Genomic DNA, 20,762 nt, shown 5'->3' on the forward strand with positions numbered 1-20,762 from the left:
AAAGTATTTTGTTATAATAATTTTAAATAAAAAATATTAAATTTATTTCAACCTATACTTCCAACGTCCTTATATCAAGCATTTAGTGAGATTTAGTGACTTTTTTAAAAATACACTAACACTGACACTTTTAAAAATATTTTGCGCTCCCAAAATACTTGAGATTAAATCTATACCAAAATCTTGGAGGGTCAAATTTAACCAATCTCCAAAAATAATAAACGTGTTTTATTGTAAGATATGATATGATATTGATGTATTATAAATCAAAATATTATCTTTCTTCGTGTAACACAAACAATCAAAGGTTTTAAAAAAGATAATTTTTATATAAAATCTTTATATAACCAGTTATTTTTATCAAAAAATGCTTAATCACTTTTTAAAAATATTTTGTACTAGATTAGCATCTACCACAACCTTGAACGGTCAGTATTTTAACGATTTCATCAAAGAATATTCGTATTTTATTCCGAAATACATACACGAATAGATTTTGTGAAGCGATGGATGTTTTTAAAAACGTATATTCCGTGTTAGCAGCGGTGTTTGTTATTTATGTTGTTTACAAATTTTTAAAATTACGTAGTGTTTTAAAAAAGTTTATAAGTTGCCAGGTCCTCCGAAACTTCCGATTTTTGGAAACTTCTTTGATTTATTCTACTTGGATACAGGTATTTAATTTAACATTTAGATAAATAATTAAAAAGTTATTTGAGTGTTGCTGCTTTTAGTTCTATATAATTTTTAGTTCTGATAATAACCGTTTTGCCGATCGTGCAACTTAGGTACGTTCGATTATTTTTATAAGGAAAATACCGCTTTGTTATTTTTCTTTTTCGGTATTTTATAAAAAATGTTATTTTTAAACAAGTTTTAATTTCCACCACTTGCCACCACGTCTTGTTTGGCTTCTTCAAGCCGGTAAGCGATTTAGATGTCTTAAATCCTGATTCAGATTTCTACTTATAGTAGGGTTATTAAATCTTGATTATTAACCCCAAAAATAGTCTACAAATATAATGTGGCCGCTGTACCTAAATATGAACATTTTCTTTGAATTATTTTGTTTAGAGTATTGCCCCATAACATTACCCTGGGTCAGTTTCACGTGTTTACAAACATGTTTCGATTACAAGTCGTGATCATAAACAAAAGATAATGATTAAATGGTTAGATAATAAATAATAATATTGTGAATATAAACACATTTTATTACGAGTTCAATTAACTAAGGACCCAAAAGGAAACTCGCTTTAACATCAACCTATCTTAATATCACATACTGCATAAGCCAGAGCTAAAAATATCTTCATATGCTAAATAGGCAATTTATTTGTTCATTTTATTTTATTATTTTATTGTTTTATTCATGTTTATTTTATATTTTATTATTAACTATTTATATTATATCTTATTTTTTCTAGTGCAACTATTTAAACAATTTCGAGAATGGGGTCAAAAATACTCTCCAGTTTATTGTTTTGTTGTGTTTAATAAGGCGATAGTGTGTATTTCTGGCGCTGAAGAGTTTGAGGTACGTATATTTAAATTTATTTTCAAAACTCAGCAAATAAGATTTCTAAACAGTTAAAATAATGCTCACAGTTAACACAGTTCCGTGTTTCATTTTATCACTGAAGAAAATTGTATGAAAGTAAAGGCCATGTATGAAGAGCGGTTTCTCATTTAACTCTAATAACTTGATTACTATTATAGTGGGCCAATTAGGCGAAGATATCTATTACATATTTATGTATAACATTTTACTGCTCTATTGTGTCAATCGGCGCAGCTTAACACATTTTCAAAATGGTACGGAATATAATATTATCGTAGGTACTTATACAGTGAATTTATTAACAAACACATTTTAATGATTTTTGTCTAATTTCCTGTGATGTATAATTTTGTCTAATGATGTTGTATATTTTGTCTAATTTCCTGTGATGAACTCATTAAATTATATTTAAGTTTATTTAGTATTTAATTTTTAGTTTATTTAGTAGGCAATCTTAATTAGTAATTAGTATTTATAGTCCACTGAAATGTTACATTTTTTATGCTTAGCGAAAGGGTAAGTATAAGCTTAAGTTCAAGTTTGTGGGGCCATCCAGGTCCCCAGCCTCCATCTTGGAAAGATAAGGGGAAAGGGTTTTCGCGCTGTATCTTGTAATATAGTAACCCAACAAAAAATTTCATATTATTTGTAGCAAATTAAATTGTCTACAACTTTGTTTATTACTTTTTATCGTAAAATAGAAAATAAAAAAGTTATAAACAAACATACCTTACTAAAAATTTTGGAACAAGTTTTCTTCTGGGCACTATAAATTTTTTTTCTTTTAATTTTACAATAAAATGACATTAGAGCTATATCAGAGGCTTTTTAGAATAATTTTCACTACAAATTTGTTTAATTTCAATAATTTCTCTGGATTTTAAAACGCTCCGAAGTTGACAGGGTTCTTAAATAATCGCATCTGGGAAAAAGAGGTGCCATCTTCAGATGTTATTAATAATTTATTATTGACCCATTCCGCCACCACAAAACTTACCCCACCTCGTAAGCTTGCGTCGCACAGAAAAGCTCCAATGGACAATGGACTGATGCAGATACAGTTATCATCCGTTCTGCTCTTGCTGCATTCCAAGACTATGATTCTGTGACTGTCGTAGAAGAGGATATTGACATTATTGTCTTGCTCACGGCATAAGTAAGGGAGCAGTCCAAAGGAGGGGGCTGGAAAGAGCATGGAAAAAAATTGGATACCAATCGAAACTTTCTAAAATCCAGCACACCCCGAACTTCTGAAATAAATGTTGTGCAGATGCAAGTGAAACTGTGGAAGGTAGTGTGGTTGCCGATAAATAGGCCTCAAATGCTCTACAGTGCGCCTCAATTGTTTTGGTGAAACCTGCAGTGACATTATAGAAATATTACCCACAATGGTGCCAATTCTAACTTCCATTCTTTCGCAAAAATTCACCTTCGATACTGAATTAGATTCTGAATCGCAGCCTAGATCATTAAAAAAAAATGAAAAAACAATAGCTGGAAAACAACTTATTAAATACATAAATAATTATGCTCAATATTATCTCGCCTGAAAAACCCACAGAAATTATTATAACTGAACACATTTGTAGTGAAAATTATTTGTGAAAAACCTTCTATAATATTGATCTGATGTCTTTTTATTGTAAAATGACAAAAAAAAGTTATAAGTTTTACAAGAAAATTAGTTCAAAAATTTTTAGTTATTTTTGTTAACTTTATTTCCCATTTTACGATAAAAAATAAAAACACAAAGTTGTAGACAATTTAATTTGCTATAAATAATGTTAAACACAATTTTCACACCGCGAAAACCCTTTGAACCTCTTATTCCAAGATGACGTGTATTCAAGAACTCGGTCAATTTCGGAGCGCTCTAAAATTCAGAGAAATTCATTAAACTTAACAAACACTTTTATTTTCAATTTTTCGAATAAAGTAATACAAATAAAGTTATAGAAAATTTTACTTCCTACAAATTATGTTTTACAAAATTTTCTGTTGGGTTGCTAATTTACGAGATACAGCACGAAAACCTTTTGCTCTCCTTTTTCCAAGGTTTAAAGTCACTGTTTGGGGCTCACTGATCGTCGCTTAACTAGTTATCGGTCTTCATAAATGGCTTTTACTATATCTAGATTGGGTCACATTTAGAAATTAAAGCTTGAGATGGCGACTCTAGTGATTTATCTACGTAACATTTCGGTAGTGCCAACCTTCAAAAGAACACTGTTTAAATTGCGTGTCATTCGGATTATGTAACCGAGTTACAGTGCTTAACTTGACGCTGCTTTTGTAATTTTTATAAACAATAGATTAAAAGCAAATTCATGTGTTAATTTATCACTGGTTTTTTTATGGTAGGAATTATCTTCCACACTATGCAATAGCTCAAAAGGTGTTATCGGGACACCAATGATGCTCTGGAAGGCCAAATTAGGCAGTTATTCCCAAAAACATCGAAAAAGCGCTGAAAATTAATTATGAAAATCTGCAAAGTTAACTTGCAAAAGACAGCTGTCACTTCAAAGTTATTAAAGAGTCGCATATCCAGTTCACTAATATCCACGAACATTTAAGTATGTGTAAGATGTTTCTCAAATAGGCGCGCGTTTTCTCACACTAGAGCAAAAACAACAACGAATTAATGAGGCTCGGCACAATGGATAAAACACTTACTCTGGAATCAATTCTGCAGTCATCTGAGTGAATGGGAACCGGAGAAAGTCGCAACCACAGACGCAACAAAAAGCCGGAAAAATTATGGCCTCTTTATATTCAGACCCGTAAGGAACTTTTTTCATAAAAATTGCAAAGAAAAGGGCTTAGTTGTTGAAGAAAAAAATGGTTGTTTTACCAAAACCATGCACTTTGTCACAGGAAATTTAGACGATGGCGAAAATGTAAGAATTTGGCTTTGAATTGGTTCCGAATGCACCATATAGTTCAGAGCGTTGGAATGATCGCCGATAAAGGAGATTATTGTGATTAACAAAGAATCATTAAGAAAAATGTTGTTTTATTACTTAGGCTCGGGACCTACTGACCGCCGAGATATTCTAGTACGACTAAAAAGTACATGTCTATGAATATTTGAAATCGGTAGTACACATTCATAAATTTATTGCATATTGTGTCTCAGCCACTACGTAAATTGCTTATAAAACGACTATAACTGCAGGATTGAGTCGCAACATATTTTGTTTCAATTTTTGTGAGGCGGTTTTTTCAATTAAACTTATATTAGAATGTGCAGATTAAGGATTGGTTGCGGTCTTGCTATTGTTCAACCAAATTCTTGAATATCTGGGTGGATGTGATCAAACATTGTCTTGCTATAGTTGCTTTCAGGGTTCAAGATATACGTCTTTTTAATTTATTGTCGATCAGTTGGTCTTGATACATTTGAATATTTAGGCTTCCCAAGTTTAAGATCAACCTGTCCCCCGTAGAAAGAGTGACGCACTACAACTACCTCGGCACCATAATAAATGAAGAATGGACTAACAATCAGGAGATTAGAGAATGCATCGGAAAAGCTAGATCCACCTTATATCGGATGGGGGCCTTCTACAGTCACAACCTCTCTCTTGATACAAAAGTAAGAATGCTGCTATGCTACGTCTTCTCTGTCTTTTTTTATGGTGTTGAATCGTGGACTTTGAACGAAGATATGTGCAGAAAACTGGAAGCATTTGAGATGAAGCTATATCGAAGAATACTTAAGATCCCGTGGACTGAACGAGTCACAAATGAGGAGGTCCTCAGAACAACAAATAAGAACCGAGAGGTACTGACCACCACCAAATCTCGAGAGTTATAATTCTTCGGACATATTATGCGAAATGAATCCAGATATGCTCTCCTTCAAGCCATCCTGCGAGGAAAAATATTTGGAAAACGTGGTCCAGGAAGAAAAAGCACATCTTGGTTAAAGAACCTCAGAATCTGGTTCAAAACAATATCTATGCAGCTTTTCCGCTCTGTTGTAGATAGGATAAAGTTTGCCATGATGATCGCCAACATTCGTAACGGATAGGCACATCAAGAAGAGGTTTAAGATATAAGCCGACAGCTTTCCATATTTTTTTACTCTACGACTACTACACACAACCCTTGATGAACTGTTTACAAGTACAATTTTGCTGTTTTAATCAACTTACGGTATTATAATTATTGTGAACCTCAGGAGTATCGGTGAATTGAAAGCTTGCGTTTGTGAGATTTTTTTTAGAAATATGCCCATATTTAAGGAGAATACCAATTCCAATACCTTTAAAACGTTATGAACCGATAAATGATTAGATAAATGTGTCAACATTATCCAGTAATACATAATATGTAAAATATTATATATTATTATATTCCATATACTTTCTAGACATACTACAGATAATAAATTAATAATGATTGCAGAAGATAACTATGATGGTAATTTGTAATTTAAGTGAATTTTCAAGTATTGACTATTGACATTTTAATTAATGCTAATAAAAATATATATTTTTTTAAGAAAATCGCAGCTGGATCTAAACATCTTAGCAAAGGATTTAGTTACTCACTTGTAGAACCATGGCTTGGAAAAGGTCTTTTGACAAATTCAGGTAATTTGTTTCTTGTGAAATAAAATATAAAGCCGGTATATCACGAACGTGGAAAGGCGCTATTCGCTGGTTCACATCGGCAAAGAAAAATAGAAAATAGATATATTAGTAAAAAGAAAAGAGAACACTGATTTCACACAAGTTAGTTTGAAATTAATAAATATTTATTTTTTGATAACTAACCCAATGGAGCGGGTCCCCTCGACGTCGAGGTTTAAGTTTAGTTTTGTCCACCAGTGTTGCCGGTAAGAATTTTAGTAAGTTAGCTAATTTATACAATGATAAAAATTCCAAAGCAACTTCGTTAGAGCACTACAGTAAAAATTACCACGACACTGACCGTACAAAGTCTGCGTCGGAAGGATTGGAGGGATAAGTACCTGCTATACATCAGCTTCCAACTTTCTTTGAACCATGTTGATTTATCGACAAACGACAAAACAATATGCCCTCACCATAAATAGACAGTTTTTCCCTATCCCAGGGATCGTAAACCAAAAATATTGAGGGTAAAAACGGTATTCCACGTTGGATTGGTTCCCGTCTTTATATTTCATCTTTTTTTTATTAGGTATTTGTTATTTCTCTTCGCCGATGAAGAACGCCACTCCACGTTCTGGCAAATCCCGCCTTAATTTAGTGTTAAGGAGCTCTGATACTAACTTCTTAGAATTTGTAGGGTATAAATTAAAATAGTATTTATTGTCTATTATAAAATGGTATCTTCCAAAATGTCAAAAATATTTGCTTCATTATAAACATGTTTTTTAAAGTTACGAATTTAAATTGTTCCAGCTTTTGGATCCCATTACTATTACCTAAGTAAAATTAATTTAAAATGAATAACGTTTAATTGCAATTAGTGTAGAAATATCAAGAGTAGTATTATTGTATTTTTCTCGCGAAAACAAAAATAGAAATTGGCCTTATTTTTACCACAACTCTCTTATTTATTTATTTCATATTTCATCGAAAATTCAAGACGAAATATTAAAGTGTTTAAAAGTAAAACTTTATGAAATTCTTTTAAGGTACAGACTAGACAAAAACTGCAACAATATTGCTAAGAAACTATATATATATATATATATATATATATATATATATATATATATATATATATATATATAAATATATATATATATATATATATATATATATATATATATATATTTATATATATATATATTTATATATATATATATATATTTATATAATATAATTATTTTCATTATCATTTATATATATAATATAATTATTATATTATATATATATAATAATAGTATATATAGGATATATAGTATATCATATATATAATATAATTATTTTCATTATGCTCCTATGGTGGAGCAGTACGGCAAGAGATAAGGGCTTGCGGCTAGGTGATACTCCTCCATAGATCCCTACCGGAAGGGCGTGGAACGCCTAAATACCGGGTATATATATATATATATATATATATATATATATATATATATATATATATATATATATATATATATATATATATATATATATATATATATATTTTCATTATCACCAGTATTTCGTATTAATAAGATTGTTACCTTTAGGTTCCCTGTGGCAGCAAAGAAGAAAGATTTTGACACCTGCATTTCACTTCAGTATATTACAGGAGTTTGTAAAAGTGTTTAATAAAGAAACTGCTAGATTAGTCGAGATCATCAAACAAGAAAATAAGAAATCAGCAACAAATATAGTTCCAATAATTTCTCAAACCGCTTTAAACACTATTGCAGGTATAGTATCTTTTCAGTGTTAATAATTAATTTATTTTTTAAGTAATTTATTTTTTAAATTTGACTTGCTTTTATTTGTATCTCTATATATAAATTTCGGTTAACAAGCACCATATGAAAAGCTCTCAGTTTCTTTCTACCCATTGTTTTATTTTCTCAATCCGGAAGGTACCCCTACCGAATATCCTATTTTTATTTTTTCAGCAAATTCTTTTTTAGCCTTCATCTTCTTCGTTGTTTGTCCTCACTTACCAAGAGTATTTTCTTTACATATCTATGCCCAGCTATGGTACTTTGCCAAATCCCAGGTTTGATTTCTGTATATTACGACAGGAAATATTACGGTATTGTACCTTCTGCCATTAGTTTTTCTGGAGACGAGTTTGGATTTGGGATTCTATTTTAAGGTCATAATAGCTCTATTTCCTCTTTTCTATTCTTTTTTCAATCTCCATATCTTCGTCTGCATTGTTTGGACAGATCACCTCTTGATACTTAAAATTACTCATCCTCTCAAATTCATGTTATACTGACGGCCAAAAAATACAACACTTTGTATATGGTTATTTATTTGAATCAAAAGTATTTCTTTGTAAGTCTTATCTAAAAATATTTATGTGGTACAGTTTTTACCTCTTATCTAGCTACCGCTATCTTTTTTTTAACTAAAGTTTTTTTTCTTTTTTCGCAAAAAAAGATAAAGTTTATTTCTGTGTATGCAACTTTAGTTTATTTGTAATTTTTGGTCATTTTGGATTGCTTTTGATTTATCCAAAAAATTTAAAATGCCAAAATGCGGTCGTCGGGAATTTCGTCATTTAAGTGACTTTGAAAAAGGACGACGCACTGTAGGCATGAAAAATACCGGTTTTGGTTTTGGGAAATTTTTTCGAAGAGTTGAAGCTAATCCATAAACGGTGTTAAGAGTTTGGAGGATGTGGTCCAATGATGAGACTTATCGGCCTTGTGGTCTGTATGTCCTAGAATGTTGCAAGGCCGTAATTTGCGCCATCCTGGACTACTTGCTCTCAGAAATAGACGAGACAATGTACATCAAGTAAAAGATGATTTAGTTGAAGCTACAGAAAGGGTAGTCTCAAGAAGAACAGTTAATCAAATATTACTTGAAATGGGGTTGAGAGCTTACCGTCCGCTTTTGGTGTTACCTTTGAGACCAAAGCATAAGGCTCGACGCTTAGGATGGTGCAGTGCTCGGTCTGCTTTAGTGATGAATCTGGGTTTTGTTTGGGTGGCTCTGACAAGCGTATAAAGGTAAGACGTTTTTAAGACAAGAGACGAAATAAAGACTTGGCTGTTGATAGCCAAGCATTATGGTATGGGGTGTTATATGTTTGGGAAGCAGATCACCTCTAGTTCTTATGAATGGCACTCTGACAGCTCGACGATATATTGGTGAAGTACTGCAACCGGTTTTACATCCCTACCTACAAACCACTCTAAATGCGATCTTTCAACAGGATGACACAAGACCTCATATTGCCGGTGAAATCATAGAGTTTATAAAAGAATCTGATGTAGAGTCTTTGGAGTCTCATAGCAGGGTTACTAATTATTCGATGAAGCTACTCGTATGAGTACGAAAATTTTTGGGAGGTACTCCAACATATAAGTCACCTAGGGCTCGATATCACATAAAGAGTCCCACCAGAGCTTAATGCTTTTGATACCCTAGGTATCTAGAATGAGTAAATTTTCCCCTTATAGCCAGTGTGAGCCGTATGGCTAAATCTGGAGGGTGCAGTATCGCATTCAGATGGCTTCTAAAGAACAAAATATTTTATATTTTACATTTTTTCTCTTGCTTGTCCCCTTCCATCTATAGGAAATGTTTGGTATTATTATATTTGTAGACACTTTAATGCACAAAAATAACTAGTTAATAGAATTAGTAAAGTTTAGATACTTAAATGATAGTTTAATTTCATACTTTTAGAAACATCTTTTGGAACAACACTAGATATGACCAACAAAGACGACAAAAATTACGTATCTGCAATACATGAAATGGGTGAAATCTTGATATACAGAATAATAAGACCTTGGTTCCATTCTTTATTTGTATTTAGTATATTATCTTCTATCGGTGCTAGACTCAAACAAGTCTTATCAACGTTGCATAGCTTTACAGAACGTATTGTACTAGAAAGATCAAGAGATTTTAAACCTTTTGAAGTTAATACAGACGGCGAAATAAAAAGGAAAAAACTAGCTTTTCTAGATTTATTGTTGAATGCAAAAATTTCCAAGGGCATTATCGATGACCAAGGTATTAAAGATGAAGTGAATACATTTATGTTTGAAGTAAGTATTTTATTAGATTTTGTATACTCGTACAAGACATGCAACTTTATCTTGAAAAAAAAAAATGTAGTCTTCTCCTTCTTTGTCAAGACGAGTTTCACACAAGACTTCAATCGAAGCATTCTCTTATTTCTAGTTAGATTTTTAGTTACTTCTATTAGGTTTTTATTTATTCTTGCGCAATAAATAATGCTTATATTGTCACGTCAATAAAGCACTATGTAACTAGCAGAATAACTATCTCCTCTGTGCTTGATAATATTAAAATGTATTTTACAAATAATCTCAAATAACTTCTGAGAATCATACTCTTTAACATAAATCATTTTCATTTCATTGTGTGTGCCTCAAACATTCTCCATCGTTGGTTGTGTTACAAACTGATAAATATTTTGAAATACTTTATATATTTTTAGTTTGACAATGAAACTAACTTGGCGAATGGGGTAAAATTTTAGATTAATTAATTCTAGATTAGGAATTTATTGAATTTTTGTCACCATCTATTCTAATCACTTTCTGACACATACTTTGTCTTGTGTTTCCGGTAGTCTTTTCATTTATAGCGCACTAATTTTTTACACAAAACTTCACAATCTCATTATTGGAATTAAGGTTTGATCAATGCTCTATGAACTCAAAATGAACTTTAAGTTTAGATTATAAGTATTTTTTTTCTTTGACTGGAATTCTCGATTTTAAAGTAATAGTTTAAAGAACAGTAAAGTTTATTCTGTGTTTTTCATACTTCAGAACTTTTGAGAAATATTTAAAATTGAATGAACCCGCGATAAATGATATAAGCATTAATGACCTTGATTCTGGGTTTTATTACACTATTTGCAAATACTCCTGAATATATACAGGGTGGTCCTTAAGTAATTGTACAAACGAAAACCGTAAATTCTACACTTTAAAATATTACGATTTAAGCCAAATTGCTTTAATAAAATGTTTATATTAAGAAAGATACAGGGTGTTAAAGTGCAAATTTAAAATTCTATGTTTCGCTATAACTTTCATGTTTGTAAAGATTTATGCATAAAAATTTACAACTGGGTATTTTTAAATATGAGAAATTATAATTTGATGCACACTTTGATGTAGCTGATAGAGGGCGCCACATATGTGGCTTAAATTTGCACTTAACTTTTTTGCTGTTTGAGTTACCTGTATTTTTGATAATAAATATTAAAGATACATTATTTTAACAAAAAAAAGGTATACTTCTTAATAACTTCAAAACTTAACAGTTTTCGTGATAATCGCATTTTACAAATCAGCTGTATAATTCTGATTTAAGGCAATTACTCTAGGCAACGAAGGAAAAATAGACAAAAACATTAATAAATCTAAATTTTGGTATAAAATACCTTTAACTAAAGTTAATAGTTAACGAAAGATTAAATAAAATAAATATATTAGCAGGATAATTAATAAGAGGATTTGACAAAAACAGAATAATAGGATTTTACATCAAACATTTTACGTTTTATGTTAAATTAAAGTCATAATCAAAACATTTTGTTTACAAATCAAATTAAGAAATAGTTAAACTAAATAACATAACTTTTTGTCAAAGTAAGTGTTCGATATGTCCACCATTTTCTTTAATTTATATTGTTCTGAAGCTATTTTCTTGTGGCATTTTAAATTAATTACTATTTAACTGGGAATAAGCCACAATTAAAGGTTAAAATACGTTTATTGACGTTTCAATTTCCACTTCGGAAATCGTTCTCAAAATACAAACCTTTGTATTTTGAGAACGATTTCCGAAGTGGAAATTGAAACGTCAATAAACGTATTTTAACCTTTAATTGTGGCTTATTCCCAGTTAAATAGTAATTAATTTCTTTAATTCATTTGTGAATATATTACATAAAAGATCGTCTCATGTTAAATAGCATCATTGGTTCTAAAGAAACTGCTGCAGTATTTATTTCTTCCCATAGTTGGTTGCGAATGTTTATGGGATTCTTATAGACACGTTGTTTTAATACGCCCCATACACCAAAATCAAGCGGATTAAATTCTGGGATACGTGGTGGCTATAATGTATAATGGATGAATATATTCTTTTGGATACATATCCAAACCTTATGTTATATTATGGAACTACATCTTATTTGTGGCAGAGTTTAAATAATGTGTTAAACTGTGATGTATTTGATTCATGGGTTACTTATATAAACACGGAATAACCTATCGATGTCATTACTTATTTATATGATTACGTTACAGCTTACGAGTAACTATAATTACATTTCGAACAAATGGTCTGTTATGATTAACTAACGAACTAATATTATGCTGAACTAAATTACCTGTGTGTTTACTATATTTATAACAATATCGGTTATTAGGCCAACGATGATGTTTTTGTAAAAATGCTGAGTCTTTAAGGTTAGATTGGTAGAAAAAGTATTATGAAACAAGACACATATGTGTTATTCAATACCTGGGCTTTAGTTTCTAATTGTCCTAATAAAAATGGTTAAATAATTTACGTAATGAATGATAAGTGTTCTTTTGGAATTTTTTATAAATTAAATAATTATATCAATATCTCACCACATTGCAAAGGAATATGACTGCCACGATCAATCCAACGTTCAGAACAGTTATATTTAAGTATGTTCTCACTGCCTTCTCTCTAGAATGTGGTGGTCTACCATCTTACATAAACCACATATTTTGGGTTTTCAGCATTTTACAATAGGAAAAAAGTAATACAACTCCAGTAGGTATAGAAACTTAAGAAGCAATAGAAAAGGGAAATTGTAAACATGATGACGGCCAACGTCTGAATACGGACACGGCACCTAAAGAAGAAGATGAAGAATATTTTCTTCAATAAGACATTTAGCAGCCATAACAAAAATTTTGTAATGTTACATTATCATCTTTGAGTTGTTGTAATAAGAATAAACTGTGAATTATGCTTATCTACAGGTATTCAATGCTTCACCGCACAAATATTACAACTAAGAATTATTATGCAGCTGACTTATAAAATGCGAATATCTCGAAAACGGTTAAATTTTGAGGTTATCAACAAGTATACCTTTTCCTTGTAAAAATAATGTATCTTGAATATTTTTTAACACAAATAGAGCTAACTTTAAGAGCAAAAAAGTTAAGCGCAAATCTATGCTACACATGTGGCATATGTGGCGCCCTCTATCAGTTACATTAAAGTTTGTATAAAATTATAATTTATCCTGCTTTAAAGCATCCAATTATAAATTTTTGTCCAAAAATATTTACAAACGTAAAAGTTATAGCGAAAAATAGAATTTTAAATTTCCACTTTAACACCCTGTATCTTTCTTAATATCAATATTTTATTAAAGCAAGTTGGCTTAAATCGTAATATTTTAAAGTGTAGAATTTACGGTTTTCGTTTGTACAATTACTTAAGGACCACCTTGTATATCCAAAATGTCACAAGATTAAACTTGCTTTGTATTTTTTTATCTTTATGCTATATTTCTTCAGCGCTTTTTGTATTGGTGCAGCGGCCAAATGCTGTTCACCCATTGTAGAATCTTTTATCTTTAATCTTTTGCAAGTAGTTCTTGACTAATATATTTCTTAATTCCTTCAGTAAATCCATCTTTAAAAAATATTAATCTGCTTCGCTGGAGGATAAAAAATATACTACCAACACGTTAGCTAGAACAAATTTTAATTGAAGATATTATTGTACTCTTTGATTAAGTTATATTAACAATCTTTATGTTCATTAGGGGCACGATACAACTGCCACAGGTCTATCATGGGCTTTACGTCAATTAGCAATACATAAAGAATACCAGGTAATAAATAAACTTGTTTGTTTAATAACTAATATTTTATTTAATGCAACCTTATTTTAAGGATCAAATTTATGAAGAAATTATATCTGTATTAGGAGACGCACAAAAACAACCAGACCTGAACGATCTAAATGAACTAAAGGTAATGGAACGATTTATTAAAGAAACTCTACGTCTTTTCCCCGCCGTGCCTTTAATAGCAAGGACGTTGGATGAAGATATAGAACTGAATGGATATTTGATTCCTAAGGAGGCGACTATTGATATCTGGATTTATGACATTCACAGAAATCCGAAATATTGGCCAGAACCTGAGAAATTTGATCCCGATCGGTTTTTGCCCGAAAATTGTGTAAATAGACATCCATTCGCTTTTGTACCTTTCAGTGCTGGACCCAGAAATTGTATTGGTAAGAAATAATGCACCATAAATTTTATAGCTCTTTATACAGTATATCTGTATTAATTTTCTTCTTTTTTTCATAATATACTATATAAATCAATATTTATAATTACGTATGTATTCTAAAATCGTCGTTATAATGGTCAACATATCTAATTGTCTTTTTCATAGCATATTCGTATTAGTGTTAACTGTAAACTTCATTTAAGAAAATACTCACTATCTTAGCGAAAGACGGTGACGACTAACAATTACCCAAAAATAACATTATCTTAGAAGCGTATTTAAGACAATTATAAAATTTAAGTTTCTAGTTCTAAATTGTTTAAGAAACAGTTTCTTCTTAGGCAACTGGATATGTCTTGCTAAACTTATAGTCATTCTACAGTACAGAACATGTTACAAAAACCGCATGGTGGAAGATGTCCGAAAATGGAAATAGGAACTTATGCAGCCCACAAGAAAATATTCCAGCCCAAAAGCTAATCAAAAAGTTTATTACAACCTTATGCTCACTACTCCGAAATATCCTGTGAGCTTCATGGAAATTAATACAGTAATCACAGTAATACAGTAATCACAGGTGTCCTCCCTAGACAAATTCTAGAAAAATTCAGGGAGAACATAAGCCTAAAAATAAAGTGTAGTTGTTAATTAACGCCATAATACGAGTACCTGGGAACTGATCTAGTAACAAAAGTAGCATCGAAAGAGATACTAGGCTTGCTTAGACTTTAGATCTTTTGGACTAAAACCCAAGTGCAAGACATACAAAAGAAGATATTTTAGGCCGCAGTGTAGAAAGGTCCACATTTTCAAACTACCTTTATAATCTAAAATCTACAATATAGTTGTTTCCTTTTTTGCTATGAGTTGATTTGCTAAGAGATACATATAATAATAAGAAAGTGTAATAAAGAAATATACAATGTCTTCAGATTCAATGGTAAATAATATTTAACCAATTTATTTTAGGTCAGAGATTTGCAATGTTTGAGATGAAGGCTATTATTTGTGGAATCATGCAGAATTTCTCAGTGGAACTCGCTGATAAAAATGAAAAAGTTGAAATAATAACTGATTTGGTGCTAAGGAGTGCACACGCAATTAATTTGAACTTTATACCTCGTACTAACTAATATTGTGATTTTGTGAATTGTAACGATTAAATAATTTGTTATTATATAATTTAGTATTTATTGATTGTATTATTGTTATTGTGTTTTTACTTTGTTATCGTAATTAAAATATAATATTTTACATGATGCATTGTTTAAGATTGATAAGGATATTTTTCTTCTATAAGAGCGTAGGTTGAGGATATTTTGGAAATATGAAATACAGATATTAACAAAACAAAATCAAATTTTATTTATTTTTAATAATGCTAAAAGCAACGTTGCTATAATTATTAAATAATATTGTCTATGATATTTTACACTGAATTTCAATTATTACGGCCTGCATGTTTCTAAAATATTCACTGTTTAAAGGAGGTGGGCTATTTGCTCAGCTCCTTCCACTGGAATACATCGGCCATCGACGTGAACTAACACACATCGTGACGTTTTAAAGATATTATGTTCACATCTCCGTCGAAAAGAATAGTTTCACACTGGTGCAGTTTCGTTTGTAAAGTATAATTAAATATTAAATTAAAATTATTGCTACGTCGTACCGACAACGCCATCCAATTGCCAGTGGTACGAATCAAATTAGCAGAGATCACCACTCGTTGCCAGTAGTAAGCAACAGTATTAACCAGCAGTAAGTATTGAGCAACATTATTAAGCAATGCTTCCACCTACATTTCCGGCGCTGAAGGTCGTCCTCACCTGGTTTCCGGTATAAAGTTATTCCGGAGATGAATTTTGCAATCTTAACTCATTCCTGTGATCCTGTCCTGCTGATAAGACAATCGCCTGAGCTACGTGGTAGCACCCCGCTGCCACCATCATCAATCCCACGTGGGGATTCAAGGCTTGAGTAAAAACAGTATTTGTTGTAAACTTACATACAACTTGTTGTGTCGTCCGTCGAGAACATTTTACGTTTGCTTAAAGATTTTTTACTGTATCCCTAATTATTATTGACATACTTGTATTAATAATTTTATTGAGTTATTATTAGTTAAAAACTTATTTTATTGTATTAAGAGCGTAGGCGCAAAATTTCGGGCCAATGCTTTTTAAATGCAATCATTTTTTTCGAATCCTCAGAAAACTAACAAATATTTTTGAAAAATTTAAACGCAGAATGAAAGATTACATTATTACAGAGGGCCGAAAGTCCCTTAGAATAAACAAAAAGTTTTTTTTGAACGAGATAGTTGAAATTAAAAATCACACTAAATTTTCTCCTTTTTTCACTCCTGTAACTTATTAAAATAAACATTATAGAAGTTTTCAGGGACTTTCAGCTCTCAATAATGATGTATTCTTTCATTCTGCGTTTAAATTTTTCAAAAATACTTATTAGTTCTTTTAGGATTCGAAAAAAATGAATGCATTTAAAAAGCATTGGCCCGAAATTTTGCGCCTACTCTTAATATCACCATCATTGTGATAAATTGTATTTGAAATCACCAAATTGTATTAATTTTACTATTAATTGAATGTGTAGTGTATTACTGATTTTCATTCATTGTTTTGTTTTAGATTTAATTTTGTGTATTTTTATTAACAAGTTTGATTCATTTTACCGCCGATTAATTATACCATTACATATATCGATGTTTTTTTACCATTTTTGAGATTTTAATCCTTTGAGTGATTGTGACTTGTACATTCATCTTTTGTAAACTTATTCTTGGCTATAAATAAATATTGGTTTTTATATCTTTGTCACGTTCCAATTAATTTGTAGATATTATTTATTTAAAATTAAACGTATGTATCATATTCACTGTTTTATTTTACTTGCTTTAGAGATAGTTTGCTACAGTCTTCTTGCTTATTTTCTTGTATTTTGTAATATACATAATGAAGGCAAAGGGAAGAAACCAGCAGGTTCTAGATTGAACATATATATACATACTCCCTTTCTGATGTCCTCATATGTTATATAGAGGTCACCGTATTTAAGACAACACACACAATATATCGGATTTACGTTTTAAGTAAAGGAGATAAAAAAGAAACAAAAAATCTGACAAAAAGATTCTTTTAGGCGAATAAGTATATAGATCGGATACAATAAGAGAGAAAATGATAAAGATAAGTACAAAACATACAGGAGAGCTAGAAAGACACAAATAAAGTAAAAGTAAAGGAAAACGGAAAACAAAACGCAGAAAAAAAATATATCGCACTGGAAAATCACAAAAGAAAACCAATATTACGAGAAACAGTAAAAACAAAAAAAGCAAACAAAAATAGAGACTTAGAAAACGAAAACGATGCTAAAATAGGAAAACTGGAGAAAGTAACAAAACATATAATCAGATATAGTATAGATGTCATAGCGGTACAAGAAATACGATGGAAAGACTGAAGTAAATTTAAAAAACATTAGTTATTATTTTATAGCAGTGAAAAATAAATGGAAAAAATGGTGTAAGCTTCTATGTGCATTCAAATCACTAAACGTAAGAATCGCTACACTAAGAATTAAGAAATGAGAACATATCATTACAGTAGCAAATGTTACGCCATCCTCTAACGTGCAGACATGTATATGATGGAAAAAGCCCATAAGAAAATATCAAAAAGGGATAAAATAATTATTATGGAAAACAATACACAAACAAACCACAATTTAAGTTTAAAATAAGTTTTCTTGACGTTTCGATTTCCACTTCGGAAATCGTTTTCAAAATACAAAACATTGTATTTTGAGGTCTACTTTATTTAAATAATATATCGGATCATATAGATGCGTAAATTCGGAATCATATTTGGCAGAAGTATTTCAGCTAAATCTTGAGCCAAAGAAATGTAAAAAACTAAAAAATAATTAAATTGAGGAAGAGAAAGAAGTAAAAAAATATGAGAGTTTTGCAGAAAATGTCCAAGTGAAACACAAATACAAAAATAAAAAAAAAGTTAAAGCTAAGGAGGAAATAAAATAAGAAAAGCATTGGAGAAAAAAAACTACAGAGCAATAATACTTCTGAATATACATTATAAAGTAGTAGTTAACTTAAGAAGCCAGAAACCAAAGATACAAGCAGACAGAATAATTAAAGATTATCAGAACTAATTTCGTGCTGTTCGGCAAATACAATTTCCAGGACATCTTTTGTATTACGAACGACGTTATTTTTTGCATAAAGGTAATCAACAAGATCAACGCCTACCTATGCCATATTATAGAATGACACTATCTCTGGTTTTTCTTTGTCGAGCGTTGAGTTATCTATTGCATTGAAATATTGCATTAAAATTCATACTAGATAATAACAGAACCTCTGTTGAGGGCTTAGTGCAATCATTGTGAAAAAAAAATTGATGTCAATGTTTTTTTTCTTTTCTTGGTAACAGTTCTTTTGGTATTTCTTTTCTATTTTTGCGAATTGTTCTAACATATGTTAGCTTTCTCTCCTTTAATTTTCGTAATAAAGAGATGCTAGTGAACCAATTATCACCTGTAATGTTCCTGTGTGTATTTTTTATTCGTTCTATCAAGCGTAAAACAATGTCTTCTGCTGGATTGCTTACCCGGTAAGGTCTGTCAGACTGTGTTTCAACATATGGTTCCAGATTGACTGTATAGACTGCATGGCTATCAACTAAGGCAAAAACTTTCAATACGTACTTAGCAGGTCTGCTATGAATGTAGTGGCGAAATCAACACCTTCCTCTAAATGCCAGTAATTGTTCGTCGAATGTTATATAATCGCCAGCAGTGTAATATTTTTGACAGTTGTTGTTAAATATAGCCATAACTTCTCTGATAGTATCTAATTTATCAATGTCTCTCCTCTGATTTCTATCATCGAATATATCGCAACAAAAATCTAAATCGCTTCTCGCTCATTGATATATAACAAGATTCTAGGCCATTTCCGGATGAATTATCCCCCATGAAAGTCCCTGAGATTTTTTCTAGATCACCACAACGAGCCTAAAACAAGAAGCAATCCAATGAAAGCTTTTATTTCAACATCTCTTTCACAAGAAAAAATTTCTCCCATTTTATCGATAAAAGTATTCGTACTTAGAACTAGGAAGCAAACAAATTCAAAATACTGATAGCTATAAATATCTCGGTGTAAACATTACAAACAATGGTCGGAATACAAAAGAAATAGCTACTAGAATTGGTCAAGGAAATTCAGCAATACGTCAACTGAATAGTATACTTTGGAATAACCACATCACCCGAAACACAAAAATTAGGATATACAAAAGTATCATAGAAAGTATTGCTACATATGGTTCAGAGCTTTGGGTAATAAATAAAAATGACGCATCCAAAATAAAAGCAATGGAAATGAATTATTGGAGAAGATGTTGCCAACTCACTAGAAGAGATAGAGTAAGGAATACTGAAATCAGAGAGCGTATGGGCATAGACATTGACGTCCTGGAAACTATAGAATGCAAAAGGCTGAAATGGTATGGCCATGTAGAAAGGGTGAATGATCAATGATGGCCAAAGAGAATGTTACAGTGGATCCCCAGTGGAAGATCGTGGAGACAAAAAGTAAAAGGTGCAATGGAAGATAGGGGTCTACAAGTAGATGACTGGAACGATCGCAAGCGTTGGAAGCTAGGTTGCGAGAAACGGCGGCAGCTGTAATAAACTCGTTATATATATATATATATATATATATATATATATATATATATATATATATATATATATATATATATATATATATATATATAGTATTCGTACAAGTGGTTCTAAAAACAGCATCGTTAACAAATAGCTCGAAAATATCTATTTCTTTGCGTGTTTCACGAGCCTTGTGTTTTGGTCCAAGTAGATGCAACAAGATATTGCATGCTCTGGTTCTAATATTGGATGGTTTTAGCGGATGTTTTCTTTATCTTGTAATACAGTCTTAAGCGACAAAACAAAGTTTATCTATATGTTCACTCTCATCTTCAGACTGCGAATCGTCAACTTTGTGTCCAGAATTTGAGTCATTCATATTTTCTTCAATATGATCATTCTCGTCGTGATCGCTATTATCATCTAGTAAATCTTTCTTACTTTCATCGAAACTGAGAAGATTATACCATTCAATCCACTTATTTGGATCCTTGCTACGCTTTATTTTTCTTTTTTCAGATTTTTTTGAACTGTAATACAAAAATAAATATACTGTACAACAAGACCCTGAAT

The 20,762-nt window shown here is 30.9% G+C and overlaps 1 protein-coding gene across 1 annotated transcript; it reads left to right on the forward strand.

Annotated features, from left to right (window-relative positions):
- Nucleotides 1-440: 440 nt before the first annotated feature.
- LOC140443436 (cytochrome P450 4C1-like) lies at nt 441-15,733 on the forward strand. Its single transcript, XM_072534690.1, is given in 9 exon segments — nt 441-594; nt 597-674; nt 1,428-1,537; nt 6,072-6,162; nt 7,737-7,922; nt 9,877-10,244; nt 13,997-14,065; nt 14,127-14,475; nt 15,444-15,733. Coding segments are annotated over 9 exon segments (1,503 nt in total). The 5' UTR covers nt 441-506; the 3' UTR covers nt 15,608-15,733.
- The last annotated feature ends 5,029 nt before the right edge of the window (nt 15,734-20,762 follow it).

This window comes from Diabrotica undecimpunctata, chromosome 6 (genome assembly GCF_040954645.1).
Source record: "Diabrotica undecimpunctata isolate CICGRU chromosome 6, icDiaUnde3, whole genome shotgun sequence".
Taxonomy (NCBI): Eukaryota; Metazoa; Arthropoda; class Insecta; order Coleoptera; family Chrysomelidae; genus Diabrotica; species Diabrotica undecimpunctata.